General features: G+C 40.1%; 1 protein-coding gene across 3 annotated transcripts in view; it reads right to left on the minus strand.

Moving 5' to 3' along the window:
- Window positions 1–20,140, minus strand: part of Snx27 (sorting nexin 27) — a 131,527-nt gene that overhangs the window by 44,155 nt on the left and 67,232 nt on the right. For all 3 annotated transcript variants that reach the window (XM_076173101.1, XM_076173100.1, XM_076173102.1), the window contains one exon: window positions 6,979–7,091. In XM_076173101.1, coding sequence (XP_076029216.1) covers window positions 6,979–7,091 — 113 coding nt within the window. The remainder of the gene's footprint in view (window positions 1–6,978; window positions 7,092–20,140) is intronic.

Below are 20,140 nucleotides of genomic sequence, written 5' to 3' on the forward strand. Positions count from 1 at the left end.
GTTCCAGACATCTATCACTCTGTGTGAAGAACTATTCTTTTTTTTTTCAGATCTCTTCTATAACTATCTTTTTTTAGTTTCTTTTTGTGTCCTTTTGTTTTTCATCTGTCCCACTAATAAATCTTCTCTATCAAGAACTTCCATACCTTTCATGATTCTGTAAATGGCCAGTAGATCTCCTCTTTCTCTTTGTTCCAGGGTTGTTAGTTCCAGTTTGGACAATATTTGTATGTCAATTTTGAAAGTGTTGGTGCCATCTTTGTCATTGTTCTTTGGATTCTTTCTAATTTCTTTTTCTTTTTTCTTTTTTGTATTAGGTGTCTATAGTGTCGCAGTGTACTCCAATCTTGGTCTTATCAGCATGACTAATATTTTCTTTACCATTTCCTCATCCATGTAGTTAAAGGCCACCTTTATTGTTCTTAGGAAATTGTAGGTTTCTCCAACTATTTTGTTGATATGCTTGTCTGGTGACATGTCTTTGCTAATACTTTCTCCCAGGTCCTTTTCCAAGCTAACTTTTTTCACTTCTTTTGTACCAACCTTATATTGCCCTGTCTATTCTTACTTTTCCAAACTCCATTATGCAACATTTCTCAATGTTGAAGTTCACTTCCCACTTTTGGCTCCATTTCCAGACTTTGTCCAGATCTCTCTGAAGTGATTCACAGTCTTTCTCTGTACTTATTTTCTTTAGCAGTTTTGTGTCATATGCAAAGTTCATATCACATTCAATACCTTCATCCATGTCATTTATACATATGGTAAACATTATTGGAGCTGGTACAGAACCTTGTGGGACTCCACTTATCATTTCTTCTCAGGTCAAGTTTTTGTCTCTACCACCCTCCTTTTTCTCCCATTCAAGAAATCTTCCATCCATTTCATTAAGTTTCCTTGTACATCTCCAGTTACTTCAACTTTTCTTATTAGTTTTTTGTGTGATATCTTATCAAATGCCTTTGGTAATTCTAGAAAAACACAATCCATCCATTTGTCCCTTTCTTGTATTATGCGTTGAATAAAAACAAATCAAATTGGTGGCACAAGATCTTCCTTGTCTAAAGCTAAATTGTTTTGGATTCAGTATCTTATTTTTTTTGCAGATGTTTAATTCATCTACTTTTGATAACTCTTTCACAAATTTTAGCTATTGTGCTTGTAAGGGACACCAGCCTATAGTTTGTTGGGTCTTCCTTATCTCCTCCTTTATATACTGGTACTATATTTGCATTTTTCCAGTCTTGTGGTACTTTTCCTTCCTTGAGAGAGCAATCTAATATTTTATATATCTTGTCCTCTAGCTCATCTATACATTCTTTTAGTATCCAATTTGCAATTCCATCTGGACCGTGTGATATTCTGACATCAAGGTTTATTATTTGGTCCCTTATTTCTTTTTGTATTACATTTCTTTCATTGGGGCGATCTTTCTACCTTTTCTTCTTCCCAAATATGTGCATTTTCTATTGTGAATACAGACTTAAAATGCTTGTTCATAACCTCTGCCACTTCTACATCTTCTATATATTCCTCATTTCCTTGATGCAGTTTTACTATTTCTTGTTTATTTTTCAGTTTACCATTCAGATATCTATACAATAATCTAGGTTGATCCTTACGTTTATCTATTGTCTTTTTCATAGTTTTGTTTTTCTTCTGTGTATTTTCACATATGCATTTCTCAGTTTGATATATATTTGCCACTCATCTTTTTTTCCTTTTTCCATCTTTTCCAAGCTTTGTCTCTTCTATCTTTCTCCTTACTACATTTTTTGTTATACCAGCACTTAATGTACACCTTTTCCTGCTTCTGCTTTGGTACGTATTTATCTATTCCTTCTTTATCAATTTTTTTTTTTAAATGTATTCCATTATTCTTCCATCTTTATTTCTTCATTAAAGAAGTTTTCCCAATTCACTTTTTGAAAGAATTTTCTGAGTTTCTCAAAATCTGTTTTGTTGTACATTAGTCTGCCTTTTCTGTGTTTCTCATTTCTTCCAAAATCAATTTCCTTTTTTAGTTTGAACTCAATAATGTATGTGGTCACATTTCCCAATTGGTGTCTTGTATTTCATTTTATCCACAATTTCAGGCTTTGTTGTAAATATTAAGTCTAGTCTTGATGGTTCTTCATTGTTTCTATATCTGATATTCTCCTTTATTCACCGAGAGATTGTGCTAACAGCACTGTTTGGGGCAGAAACATGGAACATAAGAGAGGAAGAGTTTAAATGTGTTTGAGATGAGGTGCCTGAGAAGTATGGTAGGGGTTACTTGGCTGGATAGATTGAAAAATGAGGAGGCTAGGAGGAGAGTGGAGGTGGAAAGGGAGTTGGGAGATAGGGTTGATGAAAGAGTATTGGGACAATTTGGACAAATGGAAAGAATGAGTGAAGAAAGAGTAGTAAGAGGTGTGGAAGGCAGAGGTGGAAGGAGTGAACATGATGGGGCAACCAAGGATGAGATGGATGGATGTGGTAAAAGGGGAATTGGGAAGAAGGGGAATGTCTGTTGAGGAAGGAAAGGAAAATACAGAAGATAGGGGTGAGTGGAGAATGGTTGTGTATGGATGATGCTGTGGTGTATGGAAGGGAGTGGGTGGGGGATGGGGGTGAGGGATTATGTGTGAATGATATTTTGGTGCAGCCCAAAGGGATTTCTTCCTGTCTTCTCTTTTGTGCATGAGGGGATGAAGAGGGGAGGGGAGATCACTAATTAAATGAAGCAGCCATGCTGTGGATGTAGTGTGTCTTGCTACATTGCTTCTGACCCAGAGAAGTGGGCAAGATGCAGGGATGACCCATCATCCAGCAGGAGCCAAGATAAGAGGGAGTAGGGGTGAATGGGAGTGAAGTATGTGGGGAAGGAATGGGTGGGAGTGGATTTTGTGCCTTTGTTTTTGGCTACCTCCCTTGTATGGGGGAAAAAGTCATTGGTACCTGTATGTGTTTACCTATTTGTATTTACCTAATTGTAGTTTACAGGAAAGGGGCAATGCTTGTTGGGTCCTGTTTCCTACTCTCTAATTTTCTATCATGTGTGCGCGTGTATTCATTTGCCTAGTTGTATTACACGGGAAGGGAGCTATGCTCGTGGTGACCTATCTTTGTATCTTTCAGCATCAAGTTTTTTTCTTAAAATCTTGAATAGTATTTGCACACACTGTTTCTTTATCTTAGTTATTCCATATATCCAGCACTCTGTGTGGGAAGCTATTCTTTTTCCGATCTCTTATATCGTTATCCTGATTAAGTTTCTTTTCATGACCTCTTGTTTTTCCATTGTCATTTTTTAGTAAATCATTCCTGTCAAGGATTTCCATTCCTTTCATGATTCTAAATATAGTCAGTAGATCACCTCTTTCTCTTCTCTGCTCTAGTGTTGGTAGTTCCAATTTCGATAATCTTTGTTCATATGTTAAATTGGAAAGAGCTGGTGCCAACTTTGTTGTTACTCTCTGTATTCTTTCTAGTTTCCTTATATTCTTTTTAGTACTGGGTGTCCATAGTGTCGCTGCATATTCCAGCTTTGGTCTAATCAATGTAACTAATATTTTTTTTTAATAATTTCTTCATCCAAGTAGTCAAATATCACTTTCATTGACCTTAATAGGTTGTAGGTTTCACTGACTATTTTGTTTATATGTTTATCCTGTGTCATGTCTTTGCTGATTAGTACTCCAAGGTCCCTTTCCGAGTGCACTTTTTACTTACTAATTCTTTGCCAATTTTGTAATTTTTTTAAATTCTCTTTTTGCTACACTTCTTGATACTGAAGCTCACTTCCCACTTTTGAGTCCATTTCCAGATTTTGTCCAGGTCTATTTGTAATGAATCACAGTCCTCTTCTGTTCTTTCTTTAACATTTTTGCGTCATCTGCGAAGAAATTCATATCACATTCAACTCCTTCATCCATGTTGTTTATGTATATGGCAAACATGACTGGAGCCAGCACTGACCCTTGTGGAACACCACTTATCATTTCTTCCCATTTCGAGTATTCATCTCTAATTACTACTCTCATTTTTTTTCCGTCAGGAAATCTTCCATCTATTCTAATAATTTACCTGCAATGCCACCTATTGATTCTAATTTTCTTATTAATTTCTTGTGTGGTACTTTGTCAAATGCCTTTTGTAGGTCTAGATAAGCACAGTCTGCCCATCCTTCCCTCTCATCTATTATATCTATTAGTCTCTAGTAGAAGCAGATTAGGTTTGTTGTACATGATCTTCCTTGTCTAAATCCAAATTGGCTTGGGTTTGGTATAGATTTTTCTTCCAGGTGTTTAACCCATCTACTTTTGATCACTTTTTCACTGTGCTTGTTAAGGAGACCAGTCTGTAGCTAGTTGGATTTTCCTTTTTTCCTCCTTTATATATTGGTACTATGTTTGCATTTTTCCAGTTTTGTGGTACCTTACCTTCTTTGAGGGAGCATTTGATTATAATGTGTATTTTATCAGTTAATTCCTCTACGCATTCCTTCAATATCCAATTTGTAATTCCATCCAGACAATGCAATTTTCTGACATCAAGGTTTTTTATTTGGTCGTTATTTCCTTCATTGGGGGGGGATTTCTGTCTCTCTATTCCCTCACAGTTAGGTGTCTTCTTAATTGTGAAAACCGACTTGAAGTGTGTGTGTGTGTGTGTATAATCAACATCATAACGGGAATGACCATGAAATTTAATTATGCAGATAGGGCTAACCAATGCATTGCTACAGGTTTACCTTGCAGAAGACCCACAGCAACTTGGTAACTAGCAATGGCCTCTGACTTGGCTCTCATGTCATTTAACCCCTTCCATACGGTGCCGCCTACGTAGGCGTCATGAGGAGCAAGTGGATTCGCGACGCTGCCATATCGGCGTCTTGATTATATTTATTGTAGTCGCCCCTGTGTTTTTACATTCTTCCAAATGTGCCCTGAATCCCATTCTCTGTGGTTTTCAAAATTCGCGGGTGAAAGAGAGAACGATCGATATAAGCGGTGACTATATTTTATGATACGTGTATTATTACTACACGTCGTACGGCTGGCATTGGCTGCTGCCCGCGAGATTTAAGTCCCGTACTGAAGTGGTTAAGGAAGAAACGTGTTGCTGTCAATATAGGGCAAGAGCAGGGCAGTGTAGAATGAGGTGTTCATTGTCTTTTTGTGTGGCAATTACATCTGGGGCAATTCGAGTCTCTGGTCTGGCCAATTCTGTGTTGGTAATGCTTCAACACCGGGTGGTTGCCTGAACATAGTCTTGCTAATATGATTCTTGTTTGCTGAGGGAGTGATTTCTCAGAGGGGCTTAAGTCTGGGGGAGTTTGGTGGAGTATTGGGTTTCTGGTTCAGTCTCAGACCACTTGATTTGTGATCAGGATACATAGGTGTTTTTGTATGGATATGTTCTGAGGTACTTGGTTGTTGTTTGACTAGTATAATAATGGATTCCCCATCCCCCATCTATTATTGGTCCCATATTTATTTTCTCATCATTACATTCTCCCAGTACCACTTTTATCCATTTTTATGTTGTTTTTTCTCACCGCAATCATAATTCTTCCTACCATTTTTCTCTTCTATCTCTTGCCATATATTGTTATTTATTTCACCCACTTCAACATCAAAATTTTCATTAAGCTTAGTGATGATGACAATTCAGTTTGATATCATGGATTCCTCTATCAGGAGGCTAGGATGGTGACCCTTACAGAGGACTTTGTAGCACGGGATTTAAAGAACCATGCCCTTGGCTCAAATTGCCGGTTCTTTCTCCTTTAAATAACCAAGTGTAAAGGTGGAGGAATTACAGTCTAAGATGTCAGAAAGAGCTTGGACCCAGTCTGAAAATCATGTGTCACCTGATGAAGATGAGAGTATTGAGGGATTTTGAAGATAGGCAAGAGGAACATGACTCTTTATGACATCCATCTTAAAGGTGAAAAAGGATTTGGGAGATAGGGTCGATGAAAGAATATTAGGATGGTTTGGACACATGGAAAGAATGAGTGAAGAAAGACTAGTAAAAGAGGTATGGAAGGCAGATGTGGAGGGAGTGAACATGAGGGGACGTCCTAGGATGAGGTGGATGGATGGGGTGAAGGGGGCTTTGGGGAAGAGGGGAATGTCTGTTGAGGAAGGAAGGGAGAGGACGGAAGACAGAGGTGAGTGGAGAATGGTTGTATATGGATGATGTTGTGACTGCATGAGGAGGAATGGGCGGGGAAGTGGGGGGTGGGGTAGTATGTGTGAGTAATTTTTGACGCAGCCCGAAGGGATTTCTCCCCGTCCTCGCCTTATATGCAAAGGGGGACGGAGAGGGGGGGTCGCCGATTAAATGAAGCGGCCTCGCTGTGGATGTACTGTGTCTTGCGACACTGCTTCTGACCCAGGGCGGTGGGCAGGGTGCAGGGATGACCCGTCATCCAGGAGGTGCTCAGATGAGAGGAAGGGTGGGAGGGGTGTGGAGTGTATTTAGGGATGAAATGGGTGGGAGTGTTTTTGTGCCTTTCCCTTTTTGGCTACCTCCCTTGGAAGGGGGAAAAAGCCTTGGTATATGTATGTATGTATGTATGTATCTTAAAGGACCACCTCATGAGGGTACCAGTTATTGGTCCTACATTCCTTGACACAAGTTTAGTTATACAAAGTACTTCAAACTTCTTATTAACAGGGGTTCTAACTAATCAATAAAAATAAATCTCTATTAATAATAAGCATTCCTTAGTTTAAGTCTATCTTCAGCTGAATAAAACTGTATTCCTATAGGAATGAAATCTTAAAATATAGCACTGAGTGAAAGAGAATAATGACAAAGTAATGTTCATGGAATATAAATATAATTTTCTGACAAGTATAAGATTGTTTTGTTTTTTTTCCCTACATAAAGATAAAATATATTTTGTTCCACATCTCAAGGACCATAACCTAAGAAATATTTGGAATGTATGCACATACAATATAATGAGCAAACACCAACCTCTCTCTGTGGGTTGAAGAGCCAACGAGCAAGGCAGAGACAGGTTGCTGTAGCAGTTGAATAGTTCTGGATGTACAAGTTGTGTGGCAGTTCATCATCACCAATCTTCCGCTCTATAAAAGTAAATGTATACTAAAGATTATACTGAACACAGAGGTAATTAATACAGGATGAACATATGAGCATGAGTGGCATGGTTGTATATGTGTGTGTGTGTGTGATTGTGTATATGTATATATAAACATATGTATATATATATATATATATATATATATATATATATATATATATAAATATATATAAATATATATATATATATATATATATATGTACATATGTATGTGTATTTATCTAATTGTAGTACAGTATATAGGAAAGTAGCAATGCTTGTGGGGTCCTATCTCCTACACTCCAATATATCATACCTAACTTCCAATTCATGTATGGTTCCAACTTTATCTATATCCTTAATTTCTAATTATAATATTGTAACTGGGAAATTCATACAACTATATACCAAAGGCCTCTTTCCTTTTATAAGGGAGGTAGCCAGTCATGGCACACACCAACTCCTCTATCTATTCCCATTCCATTCATGTATCTACCTATCTATGTACCAAGAACTTTTTCCCCTTACAAGAGAGGTAGCCAAGTCAAACGGCATGTACGCACTCCTACCCATTTTACTCCCATCCACCACCCTTTCCTCCTCATCTTAGCTCCTTGAGGATGAAGGGTCATCCCTGTATCCTGCCCACTGCCCTGGGTCAGAAGCAATGGACCAAAATACATACATAAATAAAATAAAATATCTATCTACAGTATATATTAAGAAATTTCCTTCCTTTCACAAGGGAGGCAGCCACACAAGGTTTGCACCTACCTTTCACCCATCCAACACAAATTTGATTCCCTTTTAAAAAAAAAACTTAGCTCCTCATGGACAATGGGTCATCCCTGTCCCCCCACCTGATAAAGGGTCAAAAGCAATACAGCAAGACACAGTTTATCCATAACAGGACCTGACAGCCAAAGCTCATTTAGTCCCACTGTTTCAATCACATGGTGACTCTCCCTCCTCATCCCCTCTTGTGTCAAGAAGAGGAAAAATCCCTTCGAGCCACATCAGTTTATCTTCCATTTAAAACCATTCTCCACTCACATCTCTCTCCTTTCCTGCTCAACAGGCATTTCCATTTTACCAAGGCCCCCTTTACCCCATCCATCCATCTCATTCTGAGTCTTCCCTCTCAAGTTTGCTCTATCCAACTCCTCAAATACTTCATCTCAAACTTATCTTTCCTTTCTGCTTCCCTTGCATTTCAAGTCTCTGCCCCAATGTTGTAGGTACAATCACCCCTTCATTCAGTCTCTCTTTGCCTCCATCCTTAGATACATATTTCTCATGACACTTTTCATCCCTTCAAGTCATTCACTTGTCTCTAACTCTACAGTTTGCCTCCAACCCCACTCCTCCATTCTTTGCCACATGTGCCCTTAACCACTTCCATACGGTGACGCCTCCGACGTCAGCGTCTTGATTATATTTATTGTAGTCGTACCTACGTAACCTCCATTCTCTCTAAACTGGCTTCATCATATTTTCTATGGTTATCAAAATTCACGGGTGAAAGAGAACGAACGATTGAGCACTGACTTTATTTTTTATAATGTGATTATTATGACGCAAAATCGCACGTCGGGCAGCTAATGCTGCCAGACGTGCAATGTGCCCCGGAGTGAAGAGGTTAAATACTTAAAACTACTTTCTCTAGGTGCTCTTCTTTCAGACTTGCCTCCAACCCACTGTGGCACTGCCTCCCGCACCCCTTGTACACGTCATCATTTCACTTTTACCCACATTCATTTTTAACTTTCTCCTATCACATATCTTCACAAACTCCATCACTAACTGCCTTAGATCCTCTGACCCAGCCACAAGCACAGTGTTATTCATAAACAACTGGCTCATCTTCAATTTTCCTCCACTCTCACTAACCATTTACAATCCTCAACCCATCACCCTCACATCTACCTCCTGTACTACTCCATCCACATACATATTGAACACACACAGTGACATAATACAATCCTGCCACAGCTTCACCTCCACTTAACCCATTCCCAACCCTTACACAAGTTCTATTATGTAAATACTTTTGACTGCCCTTAACAAATTTCCCCCAGCTTGTCCATCTGCAATACCTCCCACAATGTCTTCCTGTTGACTCTGTCATAAGCATTCTCCAGACCCATAATCAGAGCCCAAAAAGCATCCTTACCTTTAGCCAAAAATTTCTTGCAAACCTGAATTACCACAATTTTTTTTTAGGAGGAATTCAAGGCAAACTGTTGGAATGGGTGAGGGATTTCTTAACTGGGAGAAAACTGAGAGTGGTACTTTGAGACAAAAATTCGAAATGGGAAGATGTAAAAAGTGGCGTCCCCCAAGACTCTGTTTTGGCTCCTTTAACCCCTTCACTACGTGCGATGTTGCGTCATAATACTCGCATTATAGAAAATAAAGTCACTGCTCTATCGCTCGTTCTCTTTCACCCGTGAATTTTGATAACCATAGAAAATATGATGAAGCCAGTTTACAGAGTATGGGGGTCACGTAGGTACGACTACAATAAATATAATGAAGACATCGACGTTGGCATCCTCGCGTACCCACTTGCTCCTCATGACGCCTACGTAGGCATCACCATATGGAAGGGATTAATGTTTGCCATATACATAAATATGGATGAAGGAGTAAATTGTTACATGAACTTTTTTGCTGACGATGCCAAATTACTCAAGAGAGTGAAAACAGAAGATAGCAGATCGCTGCAAGACAACCTGGATAAAGTATGGGGATGGAGCCAGAGACACGAGATGAACTTCAACATCAAGAAATGTAGCATAATGGAATTTGGAAGAGGTAAAAATAGAGTTTCGGGAAAATATATGTTTGGAAACAAGGAAGTCAAAAAAGTAAACTAAGAGAGGGACCTAGGAGTAATAATCTCTAGTGACCTGACACCTGACAAACATGTAAATAAATTATTTGGAGAGACTTTCAACTTATTAAGATCAATGAAAGTGGCCTTCGATTACATGGATGAGGAGATGGTTATGAAAATAATTGTTACACTAATAAGACCGAAATTAGAATATGCTGTATCAATGTGGGCACCTACAAAAAAAAACAATGAAATTAGAAAGAATCCAGAGAGCAGCGAAAAAATGGCACCCACACTCTCCAATCTGACATTTGAACAAAGATTGGAGAAATTACAGCTGTCAACACTAGAGCAGAGAAGGGAAAGAAGCAATTTATTGACCATTTTCAGAATTATGAAAGGGATAGTTCTCGATAGAGATGATCTATTAAAATGGGACAAAAGAGAAACGAGAGGACATGAAAGGAAACTAAAGAAAGGCAGTTACAGAAGAGACCTGGAAAAAAAGAAAAAGAAAAAGAAAAAAGCTTCCCACACAGAGTGATCGATGTCTGGAACAAACTGAACAGAGAAACAGTGAATGCCAGAACTATACACGAATTCAAGAATAAACTGGATGTAGAGAGATACGAAAATGGGTCACTACGTGCATAGCTCCCGTCCTGTAAAATACAACTAGGCAACTAGGTAAATACACTCATGCCTTGATTTAACAGACTAAAAGGGGGGACCACCGGTCCGATATACCAACGATTACGTTATGAAAAAATGAGGAATGAATACAGTACGGTACTTTTACTTAAGCACACTATCCAATCTGTTAGTGTAAATACCTGGGATCTGGCCCAAAATTTTCACCCCAAGAGTACCAAGTCCAAAATTTTCATCAACCGAATACTTCAGCGAATATTGGGTAAGTTGTTCCTTTTGTTTACGAATATCAGACACAGTTTGTTTCTTTACTCCATATCCTCTTCCATACGGTGCCGCCTACGTAGGCGGCATGAGGAGCAAGTGGATACGCGAGGCTGCCATATCAGCATCTTGATTATATTTATTGTAGTTGCCCCTGCATAATGACATACTCTCTAAACTGTCTTCATCACATTTTCTATGGTTATCAAAATTCACGGGTGAAAGAGAGAACGATTGATATAAGCGGTGATTATTTTTTATGATGCGAGTATTATTACGTAACATTGTACGTCTGGCAGCTAATGCTGCCCACGAGATTTTGGCCCAGAGTGAAGTGGATATTCATCACACACCTGCTTCACCGACACTCCACTTTCCAACTTTTTAATAAATACAAGCTTCTGTGATACTGTTAAATTGCCTCTTTTCCTCTTTTCTACAGGATGTACAGGTGCCATGGTTAAAAAAACTGTTGAATTATTTCACAAACAACACACAAAACAGGGCCAAAAAGGTAAAAAAACACGGACCAAACAGCTCCATGTGTTCCGGCACAGTTGTAAACAAAGCGACCATAGGTCATCTGGCGGTCAACAGTGGAAACATCAGACCGCGTCCGGTCGCTCCGGACGATCCGGAAGCTACAGATTTTGTCCGTTGCATCCGAAATCCGAAGCGAGGTCCGTTAAATCGAGGTATGAGTGTACATGCACCCTTTATCTTTCCCAAACTCATGTTGTTCCTCCCCAATTAAACTTTCAGTTCCTCTTTTAATCCTCTCAATTAACACCCTCCTACATGCCATTCCAACTGCACTCCATAAACTGATCCCTCTAAAACTACTAAATCTACTATATTCATATTTGTCCCCTTTTCCTTAATAAAACACAGCTACATAACCATTCCTCCAGTCCTCTTGCACATTAGGACCAACAACATTTTTACATGTTCAGAAAAGAAATGGTATCCTTCAATAATTTTATTTTTTGATAATGATAAAACAACCTTTATTCTCCCTTACAGGCATATAAATTGTTTATACTTGCAATCCCTTTCCTTGGTATATAAACAAAAAGGACAACAACTTGGCAGTAAGTGGTAAAACTGCTTTGCTCAAATTTGAAGTTTGTATTCACACAGTTATTCCCTGTGGTGGGGGAAAAGAATACTGCCACCAAGTATTTCCACTTGGATAGTAAGAGGCGAGAAGAAAGGGACGGGGATTGGGACTAGGCATCCTTCTCCTTGTAGCCTCACAGGGGACATTCCTAAACGAAAAAGTGAAGGCATAGGAGGGTCTGGGAGTTTTTGGACCAGCACCCTAAGGTTTGGGTCTTTTAATGTGCGTGGATGTGATACAGATGAGAGTAAAAGGGAAGAGATAGGTAGTATGTTTGTGAGAAGAAAGATGGATGTGTTGGCTTTGAGTGAAACTAAGTTGAAAGTGGAGGGTGAGTGTAAGTTCAGGAGGGTAAGTGGAAGGTTATCAGGAGTGAAGAGAGGGCGAGGGAGGGAAGGGGTGGCTATTCTAGTAAGAGATACGTAAACGTGTAGTGCAGTGGAAGGAGGTTTCCTCAAGGATAATGTGGATGAAGGTGAAACTGGGAAAGGAGATGTGGGTCTTTGTAAGTGCATATGGGCCTGGTAGTGAGAAGAGTGTAGAAGAAAGGGAGGCCATTTGGATAGATTTAAATGAGTGCATAGAGGATTTAGGGAGAAATGTCAATGTAATAATACTGGGAAACCTTAACCCCTTCCATACGGTGCCGCACACGTAGGCGTCATGAGGAGCAAGTGGATTCGCGACGCTGCCATATCGGCGTCTTGATTATATTTATTGTAGTCGCCCCTGTGTTTTTACATTCTCCCAAATGCGCCCTGAATCCCATTCTCTGTGGTTTTCAAAATTCGCGGGTGAAAGAGAGAACGATCTATATAAGTGGTGACTATATTTTATGATGTGAGTATTATTATGACACGTCATACGGCTGGCATTGGCTGCTGCCCGCGAGATTTAAGTCCCGTACTGAAGTGGTTAATGCTAGGGTAGGAAATGGTCCAATTGATGGAGTGGTTGGGAAATGTGGAGTTCCAGGAAAGAACCGTAGTGGAGAGTTGATGGTGGACATGTGTCTAGAGAGTTGATGAAAACAAATACAGTGTTTCGGAAGAAAGTCAAGCATAAGTACACATGGGAGAGGGTGGTGGAGGGAAGGGTGGTAGATAGAGCATTGATGGATTATGTAGTGGTAAATAGGACTATGATAGGAAGAGTTAAGGATGTACATGTGCTAAGGGGAGAGGGTGGAGGAATATCAGATCATTTTTTGGTAGAAGGTAAGTTGAGAGTGGAGGATGGATGGAGAAAGAGGAAAGGGACAAATGGTAGGGAGGTGCTTAGAGTGAACTCTTTAAATGAAAAGGAAAAGGAGAAGGAGCACATGAGGAGGCTGAAGGAGGAGTGGGAGGGAATGAAGGATAGAGTAGAGCTAGTTGTGGAGGAGGAATGGGGATGGTTCAAGGAGGGAGTCACAAAGTGTGCAAGGATGGTCTGTGGAACAAGAAGGACAGGAGGAAATAGAAGGAAGGGTAGTGAATGGTGGGATGAGGAAACAAAGAAGGTTGTAGAAGAGAAGAAGCGAGCTTTCACAGATTGGTTACAAAATAGGACGAGGGAGTCATATGAGAAGTACAAAGAAAAGAAAAGAGAAGTAAAGAAAAAGGTAAAGGAGGCAAAGAGGAGAGCACATGTGAAGTGGGGTAAGAGTATGACAGAAAATTTTGAAAGTAATAAAAAGATGTTTTGGAAAGAAATTAAGAGAGGAAGAGGAGGCGAATCAAGTAGAGAAGAAAAGGTAAAATGTGCAATTGGAGAGATGATAATGGAAGAGAAGGCAGTAAGGGGAAGATGGTCAGAATATTTTAGGGAGTTGCTAAATGTGAAGGAGGATAGGGAGGGAAAGATAGTTGCAGTGGGAAATGCTAAGAAAATGACTGTGATGAGTGAGGAGAATGGAGGAGAAATAAGGAAGGATGAAGTGAAGGCAGTTGTTAAGATGATGAAAGCAGGTAAGGCACCTGGTCTGGATGGATGTCATGCAGAATGTTTTAAAAAAAGGAGGTACAATGATGGTGGACTGGATGGTGAGGTTATTTAATGTGTGCTGGAGAGAGGGTAGAGTGCCGGAGGATTGGAGGAGTGCCTGCATAGTTCCACTTTACAAGGGAAAAGGGGACAAGTGTGAATGTAGTAGTTTCAGAGGGATTAGCTTGTTAAGTGTAGTTGGGAAGGCTTATGGGAGGATCTTGATTGAGAGAATTAGGAGAGGAACAGAGGAAGTAATTGGTGAGGAACAGTGTGGATTTAGGATGGGTAGAGGTTGTGTAGATCAGATCTTTGTGGTAAGACAGATATGTGAGAAAGCTATAGGAAAGGGGAAGGAAGTTTTTTTGGGCCTTTATGGATCTGGAAAAGAATTATGATAGGGTAGACAGGCACTGTGGGAGGTTATGCACATATATGGGATAGGAGGAAAGCTTCTAGAAGCTGTCAAGAGTTTATATGAGAGTAGTAGAGCTTGTGTCAGGATTAGAAATGGAGAGAGTGGTTCGAGGTAAAGGTGGGACTTCGTCAAGGATGCGTTATGTCGCCCTGGCTGTTCAACTTATACATGGATGGGGTAGTGTGAGAGGTAAATGCAAGGGTAGTGGGTCAGGGATTGGAGATGGTTAAAGAAAATGGAGAAAAGTGGGAGGTGAGCCAGCTGTTGTTTGCGGACAACACTGCGCTTGTGGTAGGATCGGAGGAGGGATTGAGGAAGTTGGTGACAGAGTTTGGGAGAGTATGTGATAGAAGAAAGCTAAAGATAAATGTGGGTAAAAGTAAGGTGATGAGATGTACAAAGGGTGAAAGTGGCAGTAGACTGGAAGTGAGCATTAACCTCTTCACTCCGGTTCAAAATCTCGCGGGCAGCATTAGCTGTCAGACGTACGATGTGTCGTAATAATACTCGCATCATAAAATATAGTCACCACTTATATCGATCGTTCTCTCTTTCACCCGTGAATTTTGATAACCATGAAAATGTGATGAAGACAGTGTAGAGAGTATGTCATTACGCAGGGGCAACTACAATAAATATAATCAAGACGCCGATATGGCAGCCTCGCATATCCACTTGCTCCTCATGCCACCTACGTATGCGGCACTGTATGGAAGGGGTTAAGGGAGAGCGACTGGAGGAAGTGGATAGTTTCAGATACTTGGGTGCAAATGTGGCAGGAAAAGGTGGAGTGAAAGTGGAGGTAGAATGTAGATTGAGAGAAGCGAGTAAATGCCTTGGTGGATTGAAGAGTGTAATGAGGAATAGACATTTGGGGATGGATGCTAAGAGGAGACTGTATGAAGGAGTGATTGTGCTAACAGCACTGTATGGGGCAGAAACATGGAACATAAGAGAGGAAGAGAGGAGTTTGAATGTGTTTGAGATGAGGTGTCTGAGAAGTATGATGGGGGTTACTAGGCTAGAGTGAGAAATGAGGAGGCGAGGAGGAAAACGGGGGTGAAAAAGGAGTTGGGAGATAGGGTTGATGGAAGAGTATTAGGATGGTTTGGACACATGGAAAGAATGAGTGAAGAAAGACTAGTAAAAGAGGTGTAGAAGGCAGATGTGGAGGGAGTGAACATGAGGGGACATTCTAGGATGAGGTGGATGGATGGGGTGAAGGGGGCTTTGGGGAAGAGGGGAATGTCTGTTGAGGAAGGACGGGAGAGGACAGAAGACAGGGGTGAATGGAGAATGGTTGTATATGGATGATGATGTGATGCATGAGGTGGAATGGGCGGGGGGATGGGGGGTGAGGTAGTATGTGTGAGCAAAATTTGACGCAGCCCAAAGGGATTTCTCCCCGTCTTCTCTTTTTATGCATGGGGGGATGGAGGAGGGGGGGTCGCTGATTTAATGAAGAGGCCTTGCTGTGGATGTGCTGTGTCTTGCGACACTGCTTCTGACCCAGGGCAGTTGACAAGGTGCAGGGATGACCCGTCATCCAGGAGGTGTTAAGATAAGAGGGAGGGTGGAGGGGTGTGGAGTGTATTCAGGGTTGGAATGGGTGGGAATGATTTTATGTCTTTTTCTTTTTGGCTACCTCCCTTATAAGGGGGAAAAAGCCTTGGTATATGTATATGTATGTATGTATTCACACAGTAATGGGTGCTTGTTTTTTCTAAAACTCATACATCTTATGCATTTGTCTATGTAGTTTCCTAGTATAGTGTTGAAAATATTTATTTCATATTCATTTAGCTAGACGACTAGATACATTGGTCCTAAAAAAAGGACCATTGTCATAGCATTGCCAAAATGTCCATTTTCTATGATGATGCAATTAGAGAGAACACTATTTTATTTGTGGCTATTATTTTATATATATATACTGTATATATATATATATATATATATATATATATATATATATATATATATATATTTTTTTTTTTTTTCAGGTCATGGACAGTTCACCAGGCTTTGCTGTGAAATCCATTTATTCACTCAGAGGAGTAATACAGCATTTTGAAGGAAAAGGTGTATTTTAAGTGCTGGTTTAACAAAAGGTGCAGTGAGGGAAAATATAAGAGAGATAAAGCTTGGAAACGATGGAGAAAAGATCAAATACCTGGAAAGTGGCAAATATATATTAATCTAAGGAATGAATATGTAAAAGTATGCTAGAAAAAAAATATATGAAAAAGATATAACAGAAAAATGTAAGGAGCACCCAAAATTATTCTACATATATGTGAACAGTAAACTAAAAAACAAATAGGAAATAGTAAAAATTATGCCAATATAGAATACACAGAAGATATAGAAATGGCTGAAATCATGAACACTTCACTAGAGAAAATATATAGCATTGGGGTGAAAGGAGTGAAGTGATATCCCCCCCCCCCATGAGAGAAATAATTGTAACAAGAAAAGAAATAATTGATCATATAATGAACCTTGATGTCAGGAAATTGCACAGCCTGGACGGAATTGCAAACTGGATACTAAAAGAATGTACAAGGAAGGAAAAATACCAGAAGACAGGAAAAATGCCAATATCATACCAATATATAAAGAGGGAAACAAGGAAGACCCAACAAATTACAGATCAGTCTCCCTTATAAGTACAGTTGGAAAAATTTGTGAAAAAGTTATTAAAAATAGATGGACAAAACATCTGGAGAACAATACACTAAAACCGAGACAATTCAAATTTAGACAGGGGAGGTCATGTTCCACAAGTTTTACCTGTTTCTATTCTAATAGATATAATACATGAAAGGGATGGATGGGGGGACTGTGCTTTCCTGGATTTACAAAAAGCTTTTGATAAAGTACCACACAAAAGAAAACTGGAAACCATAGGAGGGATACAAGGAAAACTATTGAAATAGATGGAGGATTTCTTGCATGAAAGAAAAATGAGAGTACTCCTCATATGAGTCCTACTTGGGAAGAAGTTATTAGTGGTGTCCCACAGGGATCAGTATTGGCTCAGATTATATTTGCTATTTATATAAATTACATGAATGAGGGTGTAGAATGTTACATGAACTTCTTTGCAGATGACACAAACCTGAAATGGACTGTCAGTCACTAAAGAGAGATCTGAACAGGGTTTGGGAGTGGAGTCAAATGTGGGAAATGGACTTCAACATAAAGAAATGTAGTATAATGGAATTTGGAAAAAGTAAAAAAAAAAAAGAATATCAGGACAACATAAAATCAGTGCAAAGGAAGTAAAGAAATTCTGAAAAAGACCTGGGAGTAATTATCACAAAAAAACATGACTCCTGATAACATACATATATCAAAGGCTTTTTTCCCCCTTATAAGGGAGGTAGCCAAAAAACAAAGGCATAAAAACCACTCCCACCCTTCCATCCCTATCACACTTCACTCCCCTCCACCTTCTCATCTCGGCACCTCCTGGATGACGGGTCATCCCTGCATCTTGTCCACTGCCCTGGGTCAGAAGCAGTGTCACAAGACACAGCACACCCACAGCAAGGCCGCTTCATTAAATTGGTGACCCCCACTCTCTGTCCCCTCATGCAGAAAAGGAGAAGACAAGGAGAAATCCCTTTGGGTTGCATTAAATTTTTCTCATACTCCCTCACCCCCCATCCCCCCACCCATTCCACCTCATGCATCATAGCATCATCCATATACAACCATTCTGAAAATCCATGTGAACAAGTTGTATAGACACGGTAAAGGAAACATGGACTGGAGGTGAAGCTTTATTCCTGACGTTTCGTCTAACGACTTTCTCAAAGGAATGAGCATACTAGAAACATACAGAGATTATAAACCCGCCTTATGGCTCAAGGGGGTGTACGAGCGTATAGCGCTGCGTCCTGATTGGCCCGCTGAGACAGCCAATCACGAAGCGCTATATCCAAATCCTCAGCGAATATAGCGCTTCGTGATTGGCTGTCTCAGCGGGCCAATCAGGACGCAGCGCTATACGCTCGTACACCCCCTTGAGCCATAAGGCGGGTTTATAATCTCTGTATGTTTCTAGTATGCTCATTCCTTTGAGAAAGTCGTTAGACGAAACGTCAGGAATAAAGCTTCACCTCCAGTCCATGTTTCCTTTACCGTGTCTATACAACAACCATTCTCCATTCACCCCTGTCTTCTGTCCTCTCCCATCCTTCCTCAACAGACATTCCCCTCTTCCCCAAAGCCCCTTTTACCCCATCCATCTATCTCATCCTACGTCACCCCCACATATTCACTCCTTCCACCTCTGCCTTCCACACATCTTTTACTAGTCTTTCTTCACTCATTCTTTCCATGTGTCCAAAACCATCCCAACACTCTTTCATCAACCCTATCTCCCAACTCCCTTACCACCCCTATTCTCCTCCTCATTTCTCATTCTATCTAGCCTAGTAACCCCTATCATACTTCTCAGACATTTCATCTCAAACACATTCAAACTCCTCTCTTATGTTCCATGTTTCTGCCCCATACAGTGCTGTCGGCACAATCACTCCTTCATATAACCTCCTCTTAGCATCCATTCCCAGATGTCTATTTCTCATTACACTTTTCAATCCACCAAGGCATTTACTCGCTTCTCTCAATCTACATTCCACCTCCACCCCCACTCCTCCCTTTCCTGTCACATTCACACCCAAGTATCTACAACTATCCACTTCCTCCAGTCTCTCTCCCTTAATGCTCACTTCCAGTCTGCTGTCACTCTCTCCCCTTGTACATCTCATCACCTTACTTTTGCCCACATTTATCTTCAGTTTCCTTCTTTCAGACACCTTCTCAAACTCTGTCACAAACTTCCTCAATCCCTCCTATGATCCTGCTACAAGTGCAGTGTCATCAGCAAACAAGAACTGGCTCACCTCCCACTTTTCTCCATTTTCTTTAACCATTACCCTTGCATTCATCTCTCGCACCACCCCATCCGCATATAGATTGAACAGCCAGGCCAATCACACATCCCTGACGAAGTCCCACCTTTACTTCAAACCATTCACTCTCTCCATTTCTAATTCTAACACAAGCTCTACCACTCTCATAAAAACTCCTGACTGCCCTTAACAGCTTTCCTCCTATCCCATATATCTGCAGTACCTCCCACAGTGCCTTCCTGTCTATCCTGTCATAAGCCTTTCCCAAACCCATAAAAGCCTAAAAAACATTCTTACCTTTTCCTATAGCTTTTTCACATATCTGTCTTACCACAAAAATCTGATCTACACAACCCCTACCTGTCCTAAATCCACACTGTTCCTTACCAATTACTCCCTCTGTTCCTCTCCTAATCCTCTCAATAAAGACCCTCCCATAAGCCTTCCCAACTACACTCAACAAGCTGATCCCTCTTAAACTACTACACTCACACATGTCCCCCTTCCCCTTGTAAAGCAGAACAATACAGGCACTCTTCCAGTCCTCCAGCACTCTACCCTCTCTTAAACAAACATTTAGCAACTTCCCAAAATACTCTGGACAAAGAAATGGTGAATAACATACAAAACAAAAAGGATTACAAAGGCAGAGGATGCTGACAGGAGATCTTTTGGTCCATATCTAGGTAGGATGCGATTTTTTTTTATAATAATAAAATAATGAATAAAAACTATAATAATGTAAATAACAAATAAAATACATAAATAAATGCACAGGTATAGTTAAATAATAAATAAACATAAATAGTAAATAATAATAAATTGACATATAACTAATAATAAATGAAAATCAAACAAATGGTAACAAAAC

The sequence above is a fragment of the Oratosquilla oratoria genome, chromosome 34 (assembly GCF_046742065.1).
Source record: "Oratosquilla oratoria isolate Oo_2021 chromosome 34, ASM4674206v1, whole genome shotgun sequence".
NCBI lineage: Eukaryota > Metazoa > Arthropoda > Malacostraca > Stomatopoda > Squillidae > Oratosquilla > Oratosquilla oratoria.